Source organism: Sparus aurata, chromosome 4, assembly GCF_900880675.1.
Source record: "Sparus aurata chromosome 4, fSpaAur1.1, whole genome shotgun sequence".
Classification (NCBI taxonomy): domain Eukaryota; kingdom Metazoa; phylum Chordata; class Actinopteri; order Spariformes; family Sparidae; genus Sparus; species Sparus aurata.
Genome location: NC_044190.1, coordinates 22,268,451 through 22,292,534, shown reverse-complemented (window position 1 = coordinate 22,292,534; position 24,084 = coordinate 22,268,451). Strand labels below are relative to the sequence as shown.

The 24,084-nt window shown below is 38.5% G+C and overlaps 1 protein-coding gene across 2 annotated transcripts in view; it reads right to left on the bottom strand.

The window, feature by feature from the left end:
* Positions 1 to 16,508: 16,508 nt before the first annotated feature.
* Positions 16,509 to 24,084, bottom strand: part of mettl15 (methyltransferase 15, mitochondrial 12S rRNA N4-cytidine) — a 59,914-nt gene continuing 52,338 nt past the window's right edge. The window contains exon 6 of one of the 2 annotated variants that reach the window (XM_030414305.1): positions 16,509 to 22,957. In XM_030414305.1, coding sequence (XP_030270165.1) covers positions 22,548 to 22,957 — 410 coding nt within the window. In that variant the 3' untranslated portion in view covers positions 16,509 to 22,547. The remainder of the gene's footprint in view (positions 22,958 to 24,084) is intronic. The other variant, XM_030414306.1, reaches the window with a different exon arrangement.

The following is a 24,084-nucleotide window of genomic DNA, read 5'->3' as shown; positions in this document are numbered from 1 at the left end:
GACAATCAGCTGAGATCTGTAATCATGCTGTAGTCAGCTCTGGATTCTGGACAGTTTTAGATTTTGCTCTAAGTGCTAAAATTCACCAAGCTGCAACGCTAACAAATCTTTTTCACTCTCTTATTTTTCATAAGGCAAACGATAAACTTGGTGAAAATTCTCTGGTAAGTATTCTCTCCACATGCCTTGTCTGTCCTTGGGCCAAGATCCTTGTTAGAGAAGCAAACCCTGCTCTCTGACACACCACATCGCAGGTTGACTGTGAAGACGACAGAAGAGCGATGAGTCCTCTCTGGTCAAACAGCCTCACAGATCTTGTCATGTCAGTATGTCCATATTCAATTAGACACCTGCATGCAGAGAAAGTGTTTTCATTACACTGCAATTGATTATCTGGATGTAATTGAATGATAAAAAATAATACATTTTCTAGATTCTCAAAGAGACTTTACAAAGGAAACAACACAACAGAAAAAGAACAATAATCCATTAGTAAACATATCAGTCACATATTCCCAGGCGTGAGAGGACGCTGGCGTTGTCTGTTCGCCACTTCTCCATCTGAGACTGAAAATAAATCTGTTTGAATTCAATCATCAATTACTTTTGACCACATTCTTAAAATTGTGTATCTGGACATCCCACACAATATCAGTCATCAGTTTAACAATTTTTCTAAATGACTTGTATAATGTAATGTCTAATGTAAAAAATGCTCATCTCTCATGTTACATTAATAGTCGACTCATTGGTGAGACTAACTATCCCATTAGGGTTGTTTATTTTTCTGTTTTGTGTTAGGTCAGTGTGAATAAAAAATAAATAAGTAGCAATGATAAACTTGCACAATACTGATCTATAATGTTTATATTGACACAGCAGGACAAAAAGTTGGACATTTTTGCTAACTTAATCATTCCTTTTGGTGTAATTTTCACATTTTTCCTTGTACATTTCTTTATTTTGCCTGTGGTGATTCTTTATCTCTCTTTACATTAAACACTGCAAAAAAATGTATTAAAGCTGCACTATGTAGATTTGGGGAACACATCTGGAAAAAAAGACTGTCTTTGTTTTCATGTCTGAATAAACGGCTATGGAAAATAATTTGTCTGAGTTCATATTCTTACCTAACAGAGTCTGATAATTTTTTCTCCAAAACTACATAGTGCCCTTTTAATATCAAATAAACGTCAAGGCTTTATACCGCCGTTAAAACCATTCCATGCTTTGGAAAGGCAAAAACACAATTCTTCCACAGACATTTAAGGGTAGATTAATCTTGAAATAAAGCTTCAATGTTAAAAAAAAAAAACAAAAAGGGAAAAGATAAATATGAATCAACAAATGAATGAATGAATGAATGAATGGTGGTCTGTGTCTACACGTGCATCTGTGTAAAATTTCCACTGAAAATACCAGACAGCGTTTCAGTCAGTAGGGGGAGAAAACACTTCATCCCACTCTCTGTGTCAGAGCTCTCGGTCTTCTCTCTCTGCCTCCTGAGTTTCCCTCCCCCACTGTAGGCAACACCATGAGTCAGAGAATGGCACATTGACATGAGTGGCATGGCCAGCCTCACACAGAGTCAAAGATACAGCCTGGACTTCATTTTCACTGTCCACATTTTTGTGAATATATGTTCTTCCTGAGGAGCCTAAATCATCGATTGAACAAACTTTCCAAACACAACGTAAACTCAGCAACAGATTTAGTAGAGATGCAGGTACAACATGGAAGCTGCCACTGTCTTCAATCAGAGCCTTGGGGAGTTGGTCAAGGGCACACAATTGAAAGATTTGAAGGACAGGTGAGTGATGTTAGTGGTGATTCTTCCAGTCAGTTCTGAGAATCAAACCAGCATCCGTCTCAGTCACAGAGCTAACACATTAATCATTCAGTCTGCTTCCTGTCCGCCGTCTCTGTGCGTCTGTCAGGAATTAGGGAAGCCGCCAAAGTGCACACATTATTGATTAACGCTAACATTGTAACAGTAGGTAAACATCTCCTTTAATGAGTGGAATCACAGTGGACTTGTCAAATACATTTTCCAGTACAGAGATATTAATCGAAGGCAAGGCAAGTTGAAAAGTGTAAGTGAATTTAAATCAGTCACAGTATATGTGCCAAATGTCAATCAAAATACAAATGCCATCTCCTATAATTATATTTCTATACTTCTAATTTGAGACAGCAAACATATTTTGAGCAACTGGCTGAAACCTCTACCATAAATATATCAGAACAAGTTGCATGAATACTATTAAGGTGCATAATACCGGTATACTGTATATACACCGACACGCTTTTGCACAGTACCATTCCTGTACCAGTCACCATTTCTTTATTTCTCCTCTCTTATTTATTTTGTGCGTTCGTCACGTTTTTGCTGTACTCATTTCTAGCTGTATGTCTGTTTCTCTGTGTGAACAACGTAAAACTGAAGCCAAATTCCTTGTGCGTGTAAACACACTTGGCTAATGAAGCTTAATCTGATTCTAATCTGTGCAGATGTAAAATGACAATACAGAACATACCAGCGATGCAACATCCTCACAAAGTCTTTTGACTTCAAATAATGAGTTGTATGAATACAGTGTGAAGAGTTCGGTCAACTCATTAAAATGCGTTTCTAGACAAACATGATCAGCACATTAGCAGACTTCCCAGCATGCATTGTTCAAAGGTTTGAAAAGTAAAGCAACATTATGTCATTTTTTTAACGTTCACAGCTTCAGAATCATGTTGATGGTACAGTGTCAGTGTGTAAAATGGTGAATGGTGTCGCTGTCACTTGTCTCTGCACTATGTAACTTGTAACAGAGAGTGTTACATACATGTTTACTGCAACATACATGCAAGTTTTAAACACATAACACTGTCATGAAGGCACTGCGCCAGGATTTCAGTTTTCAACAGAAACAGTCTATTTGTCTTCAAGGCAACGTAAAGACAATCATTTTGGCAATAGAAATGAATAGTACATAATCTTGGCAGTCTGTAGTACAGTCCTTGCGTATTTGCAATGCTTGCAAGAAGACGATGGATGTGCTGAACAACGGCCAAAAGTAGCCAAAGTTCAACAGTAGTCAGAGGACTCAGATGGTACATATTTCAAATATAAACATCGTATTAATCACCTTATAGAGCTGGCATGCTGGTTATAGTTTCTTTGATGTGTACTGTTGTCTTTAACTCTGCAAGCATTTGTTGAAGTCTTGTTTTGTCCTGTTTGTTTTGACTCAGCTCAGAGGTGACACTGATATTGTTCTATCCTAAACATAGCTTACCACCAGATTCTGACTATAATAACAACATGCTCTTAACCCCAAGAAAGCACATCCCAGAGTGTCTCGGGAGTAACAGAGGGCAAAGGCCTGGATGCAGCAACTGGCAAAGACAGAGCGTAGGTCAGGTTAGGTCAGGGGCAGGCCGGCACTCAGGCCAAAGACGGTCAGAAAGGGGAAACTGAGGACACGCTCAGCAAGTTAATTTATCCATATTTGTTTTGCACTTTTTAGAAAAGTCAAACATGTATGAAATCTTGAATCCTTTATCCACTTTAATGAAGCTGGCCGGAGTTGAGCAGGAAAAGGTTGAAGACAAAGAAAATGTTTGTAGCATTTGAAGCATCTCAACTTACTTAAAGCTGTATCAAAGGAATAGTTTGTCAATTTGCTAAATTCATATATTTGCTTTCTTACCAAGAACTTGTAAGCTTAGCTTTCATGAAGACCAGAAAAAAAGCCTGGCTAACAATCCTCCGACTAGCATCTCCAAGGCTCTCTAACGAACACGTTGTACGCATGTATGTATGTATGTATATTTGATGAATTTGTACGAGAACCATAATGTTTTTTGTCAAAGGTCACTGCACAATGGGATCTGACCTGCTGCGACAACCGTAAACATGTCCGCGGTCTGACCCATGACTACTGAGAAGTCATTATGTCATGACTACATGAGTGCTCAATAATTATGTTATCATTTTTTATCTCAACTACACACCTGTGCAGGCTTTGGACTGTATTATGCACAGTTGTGATGCTATCACAGACAGCCAAATAAACACCTGGAAAAGTATCCAAACGCTTCCATACTACTTCACATTGCAATAGGTGTTCCACAAATATGTGCCAGGGGTGTAAAGCATGGATACCACCCCCCAATTTCAATCAACCTTGCTCAGGCTACAATCTAGAAATGTTCCCTTAATTTTGATCTCAACTACACACCATTACTACTACTGTAAAGTATTGTGACTGTGTCTTGCATGATTGTGACGCTAAAAAATCTGTCAACAGAAGAGGTGAAAACAATAACAGCCATGCCAGATTTGACAGGAATGATGGAAAGTGGGTTCCAGTGATTTGGAACTTAAAATAGGGCTAAGGTTTAAAGTGGAGGGCACCAGCCCCTTTTCTCAGTCCATACCTATCCACGAACTCGGCCTTCATTTTGATCTCACCAACACAGCTGTTGGTTTTGTGACTGCATCTTGAATAGTTGTGACGCCATTGTGCTGAAGAAAATCTTTCCACAACAGATGAAAATATAAACACCTGCTGATGTTCTCAAAACTGCTTCTGAGTTGGTTCCTGCTACAATCAGTGTCACCAGGACCAAGTTCTCTGAATAAAAACCAACTGGTGTTTGAGCTCCTCAATGTTTTCCCATGTCCATAGCTAGTTGCTAACGTCGCCTGTATGCCATTTAGCAAAGAACAGGTAGTGTACGGTGGGTGCAGAGGGTCTTCACTGAAAACAGCTGCCTCCCACAGCTGAACTCGTTGATTAGAGCAGAGAAAGTGAACAAAAACAGTGAGCTAAAAGATTGTTAAGTGCTCTGTAGAGCTTCAAAGGGGATCTATCTCTACAACCAAACCCTTTCATGTAAACCATTTGGTCCATTGTTACCATTATTTATTTATTATTACTCGCTCTTTAATGTACACATTTGTAAGCATCTTTTCTAATCATATGGTTACGCTAAAATGTTTCCTCATATTGTCTGATTCTTTTTATTATATATGACAGCTCGACAATATGAGTTTCTTTAAGAGTGACTCCAGAAAGTTGTCCTTAATGATTATGTTTGACTTCTTTTTGTTTAATGATAACCTGAACAAAAAAAATGCACTTTTTCTAAAACTTATCAATATAAATAATAAGTGAGCTAAAACACATTGCTGCTGTAAACCAGGTTTCATGTCAGTGAACCACATTCGCTCCAATCTGCCAATATAATTTGGGATAGTCTCAGAGAAGGTGCATACCAGTACATGAAATCCGAATGAGGAAGTTGCCATGCTGAAGCATGATAGATGGGATGAATACAACGCCCGGATGCATCCTGAAACCAATCAGAGCGCAAGGGCAGACACGTAGGGGAAAAAAAGTGAGTCATGGTTTCCTATGCCTGCCGTTGCCATATATTAGGGAGTGCATCCTAAATAACACATGGGCTATAAATAGAAAAAATGTGTAAATAGCATCAAACACAAACAAACACAGCCAACATAGACATGTTGTGCATTTTAATTGTCTCGCCGTTTGAAGTAACTCAAAGTGAATATGTGATTTGTCAATTGATTCTTTTTCTCCCAGGCTATGAATAAAATGCTTTAATTATTGATGTTCTGACGTCAGATGTCCGCTTGAATGTTGTATGTGGTGCAGACCTCTTTCTCCGGGCAAGCTACTTCCCCCACCCCGCTCTCAACCAAACAGCACCCCTCCATCACCACCAGCAGTGCCGCCACCACCCCTTCACCCAGCAGACACCCTCATGCTCCCCCCCCACCCAGCTGAACATGCTCTACCTGGCATGAACACGTTGCAGGCTGCCAGCAGACAGGCGACAACCCACTGGAAGGCATTTAATACACAGATTAAGTCTGTTTCTCTATATTTGCCCCACCTCCCCTCCATCTGCTGCAGTCCTCCCCACCAGAGCCTCGTCTGTGTCATGCCACCGGAGCACTGCTGCGGTGTAGTGCAACTGGTTTCTCTACTAAATTGCATCTCAGCAGCGGAGAGCCTGTGTGGAAACGTTGAGTACAGGGTTTTATAGTCAGAACATATTTTAAAGTTATTGTTTCTCGCTCTGTTTTTAACAGAAAATTGTGACAGTTGTTGATTTCACAGAGATTAAAACCTCTGGCCCATTTCAGAGTTTCTCTTCTAGCAAAGCAAGCAAAAGTGCTTGAACTTGTCAGAAAAAGAAGGGTTGCAGGATTGATGTTCTTTTCTGTTCGGCTCAATACTGTTCAAAGTTGAGGAAGCCATAAAGGGAAGAATATAGGCAAAATTACTCTTGAATTGAATAACATTTTGCAGATTGAAACCCAGCATACTTTAGATTTAGTTAGCTGATGAATTTCTGTCAAATCAACCTCATGTGCTTCTAATAGGGAGACCAATATCAAGAAAAAGGGTTTATTTCTGTACATTTTGACTGTATTGAACATTTATTTAAAAAAAAATACATATACATAAAAATACATATATACCTATATACATATATAGGATTAAGGTTGCAAGATGACAAATCCAAATCTCTAGTCTGACCAACAGCCCCAAATCTAAAGATTTTTTATTTTATGCAATATTCTATATGGTAAAGGCAGCCAATTAAAATCTGCTGGTAACAGAAAATAAATCACATTTATGGTTACCAAATTTATTTTCTGTCCTAATCTGTCCAACTAATCTATTAATTGACTTAACGTTTAAACTCTACTGGAACCAGCGACCTGTCTATGTTCAATATGTCTTATATACAGTGAAATACAAGAAAAGTAACAATTTGGACATGTCATGTCTTCTCTAATACAAATACTGTCATTAATGCTGAGTTCTGACAACTTAGACATCAGGTGTCGGTTCGGGAGTGACAACAGGATTTTTGTGTGGCGAATTGATTGTCTTTAGGCTATATTACCAACGCTGCACCTGAAAGACAAAACAGCTGGCATCCGACAATTACTTTGCCTTGCAAAACAAATTCCAAATGTGTCCCAAATGTTCACTAATACACCAAATCAATATGACATGACACTGACAACAACTGTCACTTTCAGGTAGACAACTGGCTGTTGATGGCGGTTGTTGTTAGAGGGCTGTATGGTCACACTGCAACGCTAACAGGCCATTGCAATCAAGGTACCTCTTCCCAAAACATTTTTGTCCAAATGTCTTTACAATGTCTTGTCCTTTGTCATATAATAATGGGTGATGACAAACATTAACAATCAACAGGTCCATTATTGTCACAATTATTGTCATGAGTTGTGAAAAGACGTTGTCTGTGTCTGAGATGTATACACTTTGAAATCATGATTTTTTTAGATAGAAGATAGAAGATAGTAACACAAGGGTTTTCTATCTGTAGGTTATTGTAAACAAACATTGTGATTGGTTCTATACAGCACAATTGTAAATATGACAAAAAATGAATGACGTTGTGGGGTGAGGGGTAACTGTGAAACCAGCCCCTTCTCATTATTTGTTAGGTTGTTCCAAACACAACATGGCCCATTTCATGAACACCACCACTTGTATATCCTTCGAAGTGACATCAGGCATATTGTGAAAGGTGGCAAAGGATGATTCGTCGAGAAGCAACGTGTAGTTTGTTGTATCTTTCAGCAAAAACGTATAATTATAACCGTATAATCTGACAGTGACCACCGTAAAAGACAAAAATACTGTGAAGTCTGAACCATGATTAAACTAATTTGGTGCTATCTCAAAAAACAAAGTATTTTTAATTGTACTCATTGCTGTTATTGTGATCATATACATTAAAAGAATACATAAATCGGACAAAAAACATAAATCTTATACTAAAATGCCTGTTGTCAGAGGGTTAAAAGCTTGTGTAACTGGTGTCTAGAGACGCTCGTGAATGTGATGATAAAAGTCTGTAACTCTCATGTTGAAGATCCATTTATCCTAATTTTATTTAAAATTAGGACCAATCAGAGCTGGCGGACTGTCAGCAGAGGCCCTGCGGTGGGTTAAGTTATGAAGCTTTACAGGGTGCTTTGTGTCCGTGTGGTTGCTCAAAAATATTGAAAGTGTTGTTCTGCTTGTGATGGGTGAATCATCGCAGCTCAGATCTGCCAGCCCCGATCCATCACAACAGTATATCCTGCATTAATGAGCTCCTTATCAGCATAAACCTACACTGCTGAGATACAGAGGCATTTGCTCTCTTAACCTGTACATGGTTAGGTCTGCAAGACATTAGAGGATGATGGTCGGTTGCGCTGTTCTTTGTCTAACTACCAGTATCGAGCAGAGGTGTGACTCACTGCGCTTGCACCGTCAAACTGTGCTACTGTTTGTACATTATCAATACAAAACTATCCAAAGGTATCCAAAAAAAAATCCTGTTTCACACAACACGCAATCACAAACCTCCAGACTTATCTTGTACATTACCCTTTTTTTCAGCACCCTATAAAATGAAAGCTCGTTTTCATTGTCATTAGACATATAGCATTTCATGCTTGATGAGTACCCACCCTAAATCGTGGAGAGAGACAAAGACAGACAGGCATAGCAAGTACTGGCGTATGCCATGGATGTGAAGAGATCCTCTTGAGGAGGCGGAGGAATGGAGGGAGGCAGAGGCACACTGAAGCAGATGCAGCGAAATGTGAGAGGGTGTCAGTGAGACTGGTGATGACGCGCTCATGGCTGCGGAGAGCTGGCGAGGCCGCGGCCCTGCCTCTGACTCACCTCATCCCCACGGGGCCTCCTGGTTGACGTCACTCAGCGTGCACTGTGGCATTTCTCTGCTTCAACTTCTTTGTGAGCAGCAGCCACACTAGAGCCTTTCCCACATCTGAGACACTCTGTGCATTTGTCTATGTGTAGAGTGTCTATCTATCTATCTATCTATCTATCTATCTATCTATCTATCTATCTATCTATCGTTCTTTATCTCGATCTATATTTCTGTCTCTTCCTACCTATCCATCTACCTCTCCCTCTGAGCTCCCTCCCAGAGATCTATCTGTTGTGCAGTTCTTTGTCTAAGTGCCAGTGTCAAGCGATGGTATGACTCATTGCGCTTCAACCAACAAACACTTAACATTATCAACACAATGTTTCCATGTTAATGCATCTCAAATTTCTTTAATGAGATGTTTTTTCAACATTTGTTTCCCTCTAACCAAAGCTTAGTGAGGTGGGGCAGGTGAAAATATAACCACCAACAACATCTATCAAGATTATTTCTCTTTACAGACCCTGGGAAATGATTTAAAAACAAAAATCTTTATCCAGAATGGTGTGATTAATGGAGTGCTCACTTCAGTAGAGCAGTACAAAGAAATACACCAAAAAAACAATACATACTTACATTTTTGTCACAACCTGAAATTGAGAAATTGGCAGAGCAAGAAAAAAAAAACACAGGGGTTTCGACATGAAGGGTGGCTGTAGCAAATGGCATATAGCTCTGCTCACACCTCTTGGTTGGATATGAAGTCTCATTGTCATTTAAATCACTAAAGTGGTCTTTATTTGTGATGGCTGTAGCAAGGCATAAACCCTGCAGTGAGAAAACATGGTCACAGGGGCAGCTCAAGTAACGGTTAACTTTTTATTGTGGGAGGGAACTGTCTGGAACTTTGTGTTATTCATTTAATGTTGCACAAATGAAATTACAGCTTGTATGAAAATGAATCACTACCAAAACAATGAAGCAGCAGTTAAGCAGCGATTCAGATACTGAAAATCAACTCTGCAAACTGATAGTTCACTGATCACCACATTTGATCGACCACTATGTTAAGTACTGTATTATGTGTTTAACGATGTGAAGGGCAAAGTCATCTGCATATGAACAAACACGTAGGAGGAGACAAACTAGAAATGCAGACAGCAGACCCGACTTTCCATCAGTATAAGGGTTAGCAGTAATAATTGATCATTTTTGGGTGATATATCCTCTAATATGTTAGTATCATCACGTTTTTACGTCCTTAAATACATTTACACTGTAAAAATGTGTAAAAAAGAGAAGAAGAAGAAGAAGAAGAGGAAGTAGAAGAAGAAAAGAAAGAAAGAAAGAAAGAAAGAAAGAAAGAAAGAAAACAATGTTTATACGTTGTGAGTGTGTTTCATATCAAAAGTAATGAGATATTTCGAATAGAAATTTGATAAATACTCTTTGTAAGATTTTAGTTTTCTGCAGTGTAGTTTGGAAAACAAAAAAAGGATCGCTGCATGTGAACGTGACTTACTGGTCAAATTTTGGACAACACAAAGTTCTTTGTGGCGCTTACAAGGCATATAAAACCCAGCAGCACTGAGCCAAGATCTCATTGATGTGTCTGGCATGTGACTGACATGAATACTGCAATGAGCTGCTCTCATCTGTTGCTGCCCGGAAGCTATAGCCCTGAACAACACTGACCAAGAGGCGAATGCATCGCTTCCCCCAGCTTTGCTGCTGAGGAGAGAGAGAGAGGGTGGGGGTGAGGGGGTTGGAGAGATAGCCAACACAACACTGGCCTCAGTGTAAAGCAGACATACACCCACAGGTCTATTCCTAGTGCCAAGCAACCATATAGAGGAATCCAAAAGTGCGTCACCTGTCAAGAATTAACCAGTACACCCTAACTGTCACATGGTCATCTGACACATCCTCTCACATGTACTCGTTGGTTCTTGTTGCTAAGCACAGACCTGGGGCTAGATTTACAAATGAAAACAAAACCAGGCACACACCCTTTCTCCCACATCAGCTGGTATTTATGAAAGAAGAATATGCGACATGAATGTCTTCAACTAATGCATACCTCCGACCACAGTTTTCTAGAGCCAGTTGCTGATGGTATAAGAAGAATATAAGGTTAGAGATGTTGCCTCAGAGGGAAACATTGTTGAGATCTTTGCCAGTTTCAGATTGTGTTATCTCTTCAGTCTACACAGTGTTGTCCAAAAATATCACTCAAATTATTTAATGTGATGAATTTGATCTCTTTCTACTTACATTTCAGCTGTTTTATCCTGAATTGTGAGAAAGTTTGCAAAGTCTGTTTCTACATGAGTTCTTTATCTTTTGGCACAACATGTATGATGCTGTAGATTCCACGTTAGCACGGTAGAATAAAGAGCAACAAAAGTCCACGTCAGAAGGTGGTGGGAGTCATTGGATGGGTCAAACACAGTACTTCCACCCAGGAGACCTGAGTTTGAGTCTTGGGTGTAACAAAAAGTAAAAAAAAAAAAAAAAGGTGGTTAAATTTGTGTATTCTAACCATGATCTTTAGACCATGATCTTTTCCTAAACCTGTTCCATGTTTTTGTAGATTAAACCCAACCAGACTGCAACACAAAGTGAGCTTTAATTATATGAAGCTGTAGTCCACATAACAAGAGCAAGTGCAAAACTAAACAAAGTACAAACCAGGATGACACAAGGAGCACAGGCAGCAATGCTGATAGAAAACCGGAGTGAAAAAGACAAAGACAGGAAGTGGAAAGTCTCACATGACATATGAGGACAGTACCTACAAGATAAAACAGGAAATGACTAGGCTGTAACCCAAAGCCGTGACAACTGTGCAAAATGTTTGTCAGCAAGCTTTATTTATTACAGACAAAAGAATCATGCATATGCACATCTTTCGAAATCGAATGAAAAGATTGCTTATGCGTATTCCTGTCTTCTTGCATACACACATTTGTAGTTGTGAATCTAAATGGAGGCTTACACATCTGCCCCCTTTGTCACCAATAGTAAATACACTCTAACCCATCTTCTCACACAGTACCTAAGTGTTGAGAGCTGCAGGAGGATTACGATGCCACAGGTCTCAGAGGACCCAACACAAATGTTGCAGGAACAGGATGTATTTACTCTAATGCAAGCAGAGGTGGGCAGCCAGCATCATAAATGCAGGATGGAATTTCATGTAAAGCGTAAATATAAGAGCACATTGTGCAAGTGATGTAGATGGTTTAATTCTGTTAACAGTGATATTAACACTTAAGCTCTCAAGTCTGATCGCCAACATCTGGTTTAATAATCATAATAATAACACATTTTATATGTATAGCGCTTTTCAAGAGACTCAAAGACACTTCACATGTGAACATAAAAGCAATACACCGGAAAAAAATATCATCAAAGCAACACACTACAAGCACATCTAAAAACATACATCACATAACATTAATCAGACATTAAATCTGAGTTGTGATTAAAGGTCCACAAAGCAAAATCCTTGACGATGGTGCGGTTTCAAAACAGAAGGACAAACTTTGACACTGCTGTTCACATGCAAACATTGTTGAATGCTCATCGCAAATCCAGACTGCACTCAGGTCCTGGATCATGCAATCCATTCATCATGAGAAGACCCAATAAACTAAAGTTCAAACAGCGATATGAGACCTGCAGAATGTTTGATTTGAAAGATGAGCAGAAGCATTTTCTACCTATGAGGAAATCAAGCCTCAGGCTGAATCAACTAAAAAATGCAGTGATGTAGTCCAGATGCGACTACATAAAAAAACGTACAAGAACAGGGTTGAATTTTTTGCCAAAATTTGTATACAAAATTTTAAGTTAAGCCCAGCTAACTTTATCATTGTTCTGGGTGATTCTCACATTCTCTGACTGTTAAAGTAAGTAGCCCACATGATGTTCTACAGGCATCCACTTGTGATTTACTCAGTAATTTGTCAATGAGTTGATATTGTTGTATTGATACCTTTTGGTTTATTTTTACTTTTACTGAATATAAAGCTAGGCTGCTGTTCTATGTTTTATTTATTCTAAAAGTCGGCTACTTATTACTTTTCACAAACAGGAGGAAGGCCTTTATTCTGCATTGCTTCTCTAACAAAAACAACAAATTTGAGACAGTACTTTTCACTGAACGCTAATCGTATAGTATAAATGCAATAACATAATATGATTGCAATGGAAATGCAAAGTTCACCACATGTGAAACATTAATGAATGCTTTCATGCTTTTGAAAGGTTTTTGATAGGCTAATGTTGTTATAAAGCTCAAATAAATTTGATGTCTGTTTAACTACTTTACAGGGGCTGATTGTTTGTTAACATGGTTTAGTTGAAACAATTTCAGTAGGTCAACAAAAAACATTTTAATTCCGTGCGATTTCTCCGCCACTGCTGAACATTTTTGCAATTATCCTGAACCGATGCCACTGTCTGCTGTTTGCTACATTTCGAATAATCTGAACTACCTGTTTCTAAGATTAACTGTATTTATGTGTACATTAACTTTCACGCTCAAATTGATAAATCTTCTTGAATATTTGAGCAGCTGCTGATGCTCATATGGCCTGAAACATGGAACAGAGCTAAATCCAGTACCACCACACATCATTTTTATAACATTACATTCCGTTTAGCTGCTCGGCCAGAAAATGACCAAAACACAGAATGGATCACAGCTTCTGACATACAGATTGAGCTATGACAAGGTCCTGTGTTTATATTGTCACAGCAAAATCCACAAGCCAACAGGGCTCCCACTGATAACCGTAACACAAGACTAGGAGGGTATCCATTAAAGACTGGAGTGAACGTCTCCTGTTCTATAGAGTAATTGACACTTGCACAAACTCTATCATTTTAACCCCAGGGTGACTGTTCAGCGTGTGACCTCAGTTTCATTGTCATTCTGCAGAGTGGTGCTTCTGTAAGAGCCAAATGGACGACTGCTAGGAATATTGAAGGCTTGTAACCAGACAGGCAATTTTCTCCACGGTGGGATAATGGCAGTAAGTGGGGGGGTGGGAAGATTTAGTCATGTACTGTACCCTTACTTGGAGGGTGGTGATTTTATTCTGCTGCCACCATCCAATATATCGCCTCATTGGTGTTGATTACAGGCAGCTCCTGGTTTTTTCTAGGTGTCGCCGCCTCACCTCCTACAACCTGATTTGAAGGTAGTTTTTTTTATCCCTCCAGTGTAATTTTATCTCTCCCCTATTTTTGTTATTTTACCACCATAGAGGAAACATGGAGGTTACTATTCAGGTAAAGCATTTGCAGAACTGCTTTAAAATTAAACACTTTTTGATGCAATGGATTGAACTGAAAGCAACAGATCATCAGCTTCCATTTATTTCACTGGAGCAGAAAGAACATTACATTTCAAGTCTTTACCCTGGTTGAAAGCTTTTCGGAGTCATCTATTAAAGTGTGTTTACAGGTATTGGGGAGTACTACTGCATATGTGAAAAATATAGAGTATAAAGTATTTAGTGGCTCCAAAAGAAGCTGCAAATAATCTGCTAAATTACCTCCCGTTAAGTCCCCCTGTGGCTAGATTGCATTTTGGGTAATGTAGGCACCAGATTTTTGGTCTGGCATTGCACTCTTATAACACTCATTATGGACACTTTAAAAACAAATGATCAAAATTGGTGGCAAAACGATTGATATCACTCTTTTTATTGCACATATTTATTATTTTTTCCTTCCTTTTCAAAACCTGGTCCCTACATTACCCACAAAGCAAGCTGGCCACTGAGTGATGTCCCTGAAGTCAATTTATATGATAAAATGCAGTTTCCTCTGGAGTCACAAAACATTATGCTGCAGCACTCCCCCAAACCTGTAAATACACTTTAATGTGTAAAATTAGTGGTTCAAAACAACGAACAATGATCAATGGAATGTGAGGAAATAACAGTGATGACTTTGTCTACGACATCTATGGATTGTATTACAGGGTTTTCTATTGAAGTTAGCATGCTAAACAGCTAAGCCTTGGCCAGTTTGTCCCTGGAGAGGTGAAAGAGCCAACGTAATATGCTCACCCCTATTTGTTTGGAGTACCACAGATGGCCAGTTCTTACACACTTCACCTTTAACGATTGGATAAAATCTGCGACGATCACCCTTCCTGAACATTATGCGTGACATGGCAATATGTAATGTTAGCGACATTTAAAATGTCTGAAGTGTAAATGTGGACCATATTTCAACCACAATTGAATATTTTTGAAAATCATATAAAAGGCTCAGCTGAGCTGAGACTTTGGTGGTAGAAGATGGTATTTTTTGTACATTTCCAGGACTCCCTCTTGTCCTGGAGGCTGGCTGTAGTTTGTTATCCTGCCAGATAGAAATAAACAGGTGCAAAAATCCAATTGGCTGTTATAGCAGGCAGGAAAGCCAGTGTGTTGTGTCTCCTTCAGCTCGAGACTCTCGAGTAAGTGAGCTGACATCAGGTCACCCTGTTCACCACCTGACACAGCAAGCGGTGCTGTGATGTTGGGTCAGACATAACGAAGAGGCTGCCATCAGCTTAAGCTCCAGGAGACGCTGAACACCTCCGGTTTATTTCTGGCAGCTAAAAGGTGATGAATTTGGGTTGACTCTAAAGAGGTAATTAATGTTTTCAATGTCATATTTTAATCATTTGAACTAAGTTTTCAAATGAAACTTCAGTTAAGAGTAGGAGGGAGGGATTAAAGATGTGTCTGTTTTCAGTCTGTTCTCCAACACTGTGAAACTCATACATTCTTCAGTCTGTCGGAGGGGGAGCCACAGGCTGACGCATGACTGTCTCCTCACACAGAGAGTTAATGGTCACAGCGCCTGGCTTGCTTCTCTCCACCAGAGATGAAGAAAAAACAAAACACTTCAGTCGGGGTAGATAAATATCCAGAGGTAGTGCATAGTCATTCATTGTTTGTGGGGGGGGGGGGGGGGAGACGATTGAGTTATTGCTTAATGCTTTAGCCTACAGTAGATTTCTCTTCTCCTTTCAGCTGTCACATTTTTTGCCTTGTCGTTTCTTCTGCATCAGGTTTTTTGTTGTTAGTTTAACATGCCACTGCTCTTAAAGAATGCAGAATTTACCTTCACACATGAATTGTTTTTGAAAACCCAGCATTTACAAAGTGTTCTGAAACTACAGAGCATCGAATCAACAATCAAATGAAACTACACGCATTTTTAGACCAACCAACATTTTTTTCAATATCTATTCATTAGAATCAAGATGATTTATCAATGTAATTGTTCAGTCCATCAAATGTCAAGCTAGAATTACCTGCTTGTGTTACAGCCTCCATGCACCAGTCAAAGTGCTGTTCCTGACCTATGGCATTGAAAAATGGGCAGAACACACACAAATTATCATATGAATTGATGAGTAATGACGGAAAATTGTTTTTTAGAGGTCACAGTGACCTTAACCTTTGACCTACAAAATATAATTATAATATAATCAGTTAATCCTTGGGTCCAAGTGGATGTAGGTGCCAAATTTGAAGAAATTCCCACGAGACATCCTGTTCAGAAGATGTGATGGAAAGATGCACAACCCGAAACCATAATACCTCTGGCCACAGCTATCACTGGCACGGATGCAAGAAAACAAGGGGAAAAAAAGACTAATCTAAGCTGATCAGGGACCACAATGAGGTCTAGAAATTCAGGAGATATTCAGTTTACAGTGATTTACGTGTATGGACACATTCACACAAGACAATCCGTTGTTGTTATTGTATTTTTTTACTTGTTACATTAGGTTACTAGTTACCACAGATTGCATGCTGCACCAGAGCCAAAGTAGTTCATTTATTTAATCAGAAATCCCTAATTCAATCACTAAAAACACTATAAAACACTGATTCTGATCATTAAAAAAAAAGTGAATATTGGATCAGATAATCAATAACCTACCAACCAAAGAAAGTATAAGATAGTATACAGTATATACATACATTTACATGTACTTTTACTTCTGATAATGGAGGACATTTGTTGCTGGAAAATAACTTTAGATACTGAAGTACTCCTTCGACATACCACATTTGTGTTTCTGTATTTGCACAACATTTACTGCCAAGCTGTTTTCATTGTGTGCTGTACACTCTTTTAGTATCCCTGCAAGTCAAGGCCTTGCTTTATAACAGCCTACACTGCCCACATACAGCAGGAAAAAAGTAGCGATGCACAACAGACCAACATCCCTCATGTGACCTCTTACATAAAGATCGCTAATGAGGGCAAGATATTAAAACCTCATTAATTACTTCTAATGATGACTTCTGAGGAGGCTCGAGTTTAATTTTCTCCGCCAAGTTTTACGGTTTGCAAGAGCAGTGCTGATGTTTTCACATGTCTTTAATGAGATGAACAGCCTGGAAATCCTTAAATAGTTGACTATGTTTTGTTCAACCCAGGTTAAAAAGAATACATTAGATGGAGGACAAGGGAAGAGAGGTCTGAGGGGCATAGTCCTTTTTTATTTTATTTTTATTAAAGCTATTAAGAGCATCATCCTGGTTCAATCTGATCTATATTTTTTCTGGCTGTTAAAACAAAATAAGTCCCATATCCAATGACCAGAAGTGAGGTTATGAAAAGGTATTTAGTTGGACATTATTCATATTTAAGTTGTGACCAGAAAAAATGTTTGATATGCTGGCTAGATTACTTGCCTTGTTAGTTGACTATGAAATTTGTGTACTGATTATTTTTTGTTTAAGTTTTTCAGCACTACTACAACCTAATTTTATCTGTTAGTGATCTCATAATTCTTCTCATCTGGTGTTGTCTACTTTAAGTTGTTCACAACAAGATTTGCCGTTAAAATCAAAAACCGTCCAACAAGTCTTTATCTGTCTTTCTTGTTGTGTTTTGTTTTCTGTTAGCGAGCAGCCAGAAAGACTCTCATAGACTGATAAAAGAGACTACACATTCCAGATATTTATATAAATCAAAGTATTTTTGTCTTTGGGAGTTTGGGAGATATTCTGTTTCCCTGAGATAAAGATTAATCAGCTAATTTTCTTTATTTGCCATAAAATTATGAAAAATGGCTGTTAAATTCTCCTAAAGCCTGGTTAATGTCTTCACGTCGCTCGACACGAGGGAAGTCTTGGTCATCTGGCCTGAAAAATGACTCAAGTTATTAATCGACTGTCAAATGAGTTGCTGAACATTGAATTGTTTCAGCTCTGTCAACACACTGCTGACTAATTAACATCAGATGTGTCCAACCAGTCGGAGCCAGATGCAAAAGATCATCACAAAAGCACACCGACGCAAAACACACCAAAATCAGTATGATTCAACGTCAGCACCTTATTTTCATCAGTATTTTTGCTGACCTTGTATGAAATTACTCAGCTTGACCTGCATGTTGAATTTCCCTGTTATTCTCCTCACATCTGGCTCAAGGCCACACTTCTGTTGACCACTAATTTAACGTACAATATTCTTGGTTCAATCGTGTGTTGTCTCTTCCGAGACTGTCATTTAATGGAGAGAGGATGGTGTCAACACCGCTGATGCACCTTTACGGGTTTTTCATTATTGCACAGCTTTTAAATGTGTGCAGTGTTTGATGCCAGCCAATATTATGACAATTAAAATAAGACTATAATTGGTCTCTTAATGAAGGAAATTCATTCCTTACAGCAGCTCAAGAGTCATGAGCAGGCGGAAAAGTGGTTGAATGATGGATAAAAAAAAAATTAAACGTGACAAAGCACGACCAAAATAGGATGACGGAAAAATAATTCAGGTAATAATAGTAAGACTGTATACACCGTATTCAGCTTTCACACACATATATGACCAACAACGCCAATCAAGAAAAAAAATACTGTAGTTGTAACACACACATGTTGTGTATTAATATACCGGAAATGTATAAGAGTAAAATTATAAATTGTATTATAATTATATATGGATTGCCCATGATACAAACTTGAATAGTACAGGACAGTTGCACAGTGTAAATCTCATGTACAGATTATAAAGCTCAATATATATAATGTGATTGAAAATGATGTATAAATATATAATAATATACGTGCATGAGTTTTATGACACAGTGTCAATATAAATGTGTAATGTGCACGCTTAAAATAAAAGCACAAATGCACACTGTCAGAGCAATCCATTACAAGTAAAGATCTTGCATTGAAAAAGCAAACAAGTGAGTTTTAGCTAAACTTACTTTACAAAAACAATCATTGTGCACAAAGTCAGTATGATGCTATATTATGTATTTACTGTTAGATCATTATTCATTATTCTTCATCCATAACAAACCATCATATCGTGCACATATTGTATAAATCCAAGATATGTATAATCTTACTTTGTAAAGTAACTAAAGCTTGCAAATGTAGTCAAGTAAAAATTTTAAAATGTCTCCTTCTGAAATGTTGTTAATTAAACGTTGGTTAAGAGAGACTTTTAGCCCCTTTTGGAAAACTAGCTGAAATTTTGTCAGGTTAATTGTTTTTTACTTCTGGAGAATAAGTCTGTCATTTGCAAAATACCTTATAATTCATCTACATTACAAACCTATCTGTCAACGTCATGTAACTGTCAACTGTACTTAACACTGCAACTCGTTGGTATTTTCTTGACTGACATTTTACAAATATAACAGCTTTAACTGCAACAGTCACATCTGTCATAAAAAAGCAGAAAGACGTATGCAAGTCACAGGTTGGCCACCCCTCGTTATACACATTCATAAAGCAATTAGTAAAAATGTGAGTGATTGCGTTTTTAACTCCCTGCGAACTGAGCATACACCAGCGAACTGGATTCAATGACAAGACACTGTTGTTACGAATTAAAACAAGGGAAGCTGATATTGAAATGGAAGCCTGACTTCTGTATTTTTTCCCGTGTCAAGTGAAGATGTTCATCCTGTGCCTGCAGCTTCGTTAGCAGCACGTTAGATGCTGCCTGCGGTTTCAGAGACATGATTCAACTCCAGTAGCTGTTAGAAACGTACCTGGTAGTCTATGGATTGATCCAAGCCTACAATAATAGCATTGTCTAACATTATATTTACTGTTATCTGAGTTCACTGTTTCCATGGTGATTGAGAAATTGCCGTCAGATAATGTCAGATAACAATAATTTCAAATCACCGATGTTCCTGTCTTATCATCTTCTATTGCGCTGAGCAACAAACATCACTTGTGTTTTATGTATTGAGAATTTTAGACCCAAGTGAACCTCAGGGAGACAACTTTGAACACTACATTTACATGCCATCGCCCACTCTGACACTGGTTACACCGTTAAAAAAAACATCCTCGTCTGCACGGTGGCTGAGAAAAGACTGTTACCACATTCAATATGATCCTTTGACCTGATACCTGAGACACTATTTTAAGGTAAAAAAATAAAAATATCTCAGTCACATATTTCATATTTATCCATATAGCGCCAAAACATCCATCCACCAAGTTACATAATTAGAAAACACTGCAAAAGTAGAAATACTGGAATAAAAAATGTCCTGCGTTCCAAATGTATTTGTTTATTTCAGTTTTTCTACATTATGTATACATAATTTAGAAAATGTATTTAAAGGTCTGAAGTAGAAATGCTCACTTTGTACAACTTTAATCCGCAAAGTAAATAGCAAGTAGACTAATTGTAGAGGAAAAGCTACACTTTATTATAACATCATTAAAAAATGTTAGTTATTGTATTATATTTCTCCTCTATTCCTCCTCCTGCTCATGCAGTAAACAAAGGAGGACATTCTCTGGTATCCCTGCCCACTTTGTCCAATCAGGACAGAGAACTTCCTAAAGAGAGTGTCATGTGTGCTCATGAACATGCACAGAGCAGGGTCCTCCTGTTATGGGACCTAGACTGGCATTGGCGAAAACGGGAAAGATACCAATTTCAGTGCTCCTGGTGACAGCATATACTACCAAACAGGCCAAACGATGAAAAACACATGAAGAAAAGAAAGTGGCATAAAGAGCTGCCTCGAAAAAAAAAAAGAGGAGTTGTGCAAGTGTGGTGACAGAGAGGAGGGAGGGGAATGCTAACTGCAAAATGGAACAGGAACTTAACTAAAATGACGACAAAGCTTACATCAGGTGTGATCCACTGGCCCAAGTAGAAATGAGGAAGTAAGATCACTTCTTTCTAACTCCACCACCCCAACTGATGCTGCCTTAAGCGACTTCACTTGAGTAAATGTAATATAGTGAGTATTACACTTCTGTTATCAGTAGATGCTGAATAGTGGTCAAGAGATTGTAACAAAACACACACAGTATACATTAACATGATGTTACATCCTGTGTGACGGGGTAAAATGGTGCCAGTACAAAAGCCAAATTAAAAATGTCAAGAATAAAAAAAAAGGAATATCTTCACTTCAAAAAGTTAGGCATCTCTTTGTGTTTATTCTTCTCTATTTATATGAAAATTGTCACGCATCAGTGGTGAAATGAAGTCGTGAGTAACATTTTCTTACCCATGCTCACCTTCTGATGTCAACAGTGTGATTCAGTAAAGATCATGTGGCAATAAAATAGAAACGCAGTAAAATGTCATGGCATACTCCATCAACAGGGACAGTGATTTGCATCAACTCACATCCACTGATGTCAACAGGGAGAGACATTCAATCTCACGATATGGCATCATTTCATATTAGATTAAAACAGCACATAATTTTAGACACAGTTAAATGTTACTTGCGCCATTTAGTTTCCAAGGTAACAAGAAGGGTATATTTAGAGAGCACTAAACTGAGACAGAAGAAGAAAAGTGTTAATAATCTTGATGGAGCAATTACAATTAATCAAAGTCAAATAGTAAAGATGAAAACACCTCATCTGCTTACAGCTGAAGGTGAGAGGATGCTCAAGAACAACCACCCAGCTCATTCAGCACCACTCCTGACACTTGCGTCACTCAGTATTTAGCGCCATCGCTGATTCACTTGGTACAGTAGAGGTTTCACTTCAGCTAGTCATCGAGGGACCTTCAGGGGAAATACAGACGTCAATGGGAAAAGGTGTTTCATTGTTAAACATGTTCAGCCATTGAGCCGCGATAACCTCTGCATGATGTTGAACACTTAACGTTGTCGCTTAAAACAGTATTATAAGGGATCATTACAGGACAGCAAACATGAAGTGTTTGTAACATAAAGCTGGGGTGAGCTTAGATGAATGCACCAAATTGTGAGGCACTTTACAGTCATTTCAAAGACACTTTAAAAGACAAAAAGGCAGTCAACACAAAAGTCAGTTTTAAAATTTTGGTATAAAAAGCTTTCAATACAATTATTTTGTATGCTACCCCTCAAACTTAATTAGATTCATACAATTCTGTGTTTTCACAGTTGTTGCTCTTACTTAAAAGATGTAATGTAGTGCGTAATGTACGTAAATACAATCCCAGGATTGTAACAGTTTGTCAGACGTAATGTAGGTGCTAACTACAAACAAAACTTATTACGTCAAAACAGTGTTATGTGTTGCTTATGTGTTACTTTTATGTTGAAGTAAACATGTATGCAACGCTGTGATCTACCCTCTCACTGAAGTTAGTGGAGTGGCGGAGACAGAGACACCATTCAATCCATTACAAGTCACTGTACCATCAAAAAAGCTGTTATTGTTAGCTGTGAAGTTTTTTAATAATGTTGCCTTAACTTTCTTAGGTTTTAATTGTAAAAAGTTTCTGTGGTTATAAACAAAAAACCTCCTATGTTTACGAAAAAAGAGTATATAGATGTTTTCTCAACGTCTGAGCACTGCACGTAATTTAGCAGAGCGTCCTCGAGGATTCTCTTTTACATCGCCTTTTTCAGGGGTGATCACTTTTCTTCGCAGCGGGAGCCAATACCCACTTCCACCGTCTTTTTTTTCCTTCCTGGTGGCGTGATTCCTTGAGCTGAAGTGATCTAGATTAGACAAGTCGTCCCCCTGGAGGAAATGTTTGACCAGTCTGTCTTCTAGTGAATGGAAGGTGATAACGCAGAGACGTCCTCCAGGTCTCAGTGCTGCCTGGGCAGCACGCAGGCCTGCAATTAGTTCGTTCAGCTCGTCATTCACGAAGACACGCAGAGCTTGGAAAGTCTTTGTAGCGACATGTGCCGGCCGGTTGAGTCGGTCTTTCCTTGCGTAGATGACAGCAGCAGGAAACGATCCTAGAGCAAAAGAAATGGTCTGAGAGAGTGGAACTGAAGTATAATGCACAAGAACATTTTTTTTTTTTTTTTTCTTTACTGAGACAACACAAAGATGGATAGAGAATAATATAAAAAAGTTTTGTGAAAAATTGTTGGATAAGTAGAGGCTAAAAACAAGATTTACACCTTCAAAAGGGGGGAATTAATGAAGGAGTGTGGGCACCTTTAAGGTTGACTAGTCATTTGACAGGAAGTTAATCGCTATTTTGCGAACCAGTTCATTATTTAATGTTTTCAAATGTCAAAACAGTTTATAGTTACAGCTTTTAAGTAAGCAAGTAGTGGTGCTCATACTTTTTAATGTCAGGAACCCCTAAAATGACACATTTAGACCACAGCTGTATTTCTGTACATCATGAAGTGATGAACTAGTTTGTGTTAGAGATTATGTTAAATCAATGTTGTTAATGAATTAATAAACCATGACGACATACATTTCTTTTCAAAGGGCAAGGTAATATACAGTGCAACACTGGGGAGGCTTTCAATTCAGCTCAAGGAAGCACGTCACCAGGAAGGACTAAATTAAAGGGCAACTCCACCAACTTCACATATTAAAGTGTGTTTACAGTACTTAGGGAGTACTCCTTCTTATGTGAAAATTCAGTTTAAAGCCTGTTGTGGCTCCAGAGGAAGCTGCATGTCATCTAATTAACTGCCTCCAGTGACTGTGGCTAAGTTGCATTGTGGGCAATGTAGACACCAGGTTTAAAGGAAGAAGAATGCGTTGTTCTGCTGTATTGGTTTGGATCATTTGTATCTAAACTGTCATTCCCAACATTGTTAAGCCGTAATGCTAGACCAGTGGACTGCTTTTAAAACATAGCGCCTACATTACCCATAATGCAACTTAGCCAGTGAGAGACATCAATTCAGGAAATGTACCAGATTCCATGCAGCTTCCCCTGAAGCTACAAAAGGCTTTAAACTAGTTTTTCATGTATGCAGTAGTACCCTGCGAATACATTTTAATGTGTAAAATTGGCAGAGTTACCTTTTAAGTTAAAAGAAAACAAGCACAAAAAACATGCAAGTCACTGAGAACTTTAGCAGGACTGAGTGGCAGGTCCATCAGAGGATCTGTG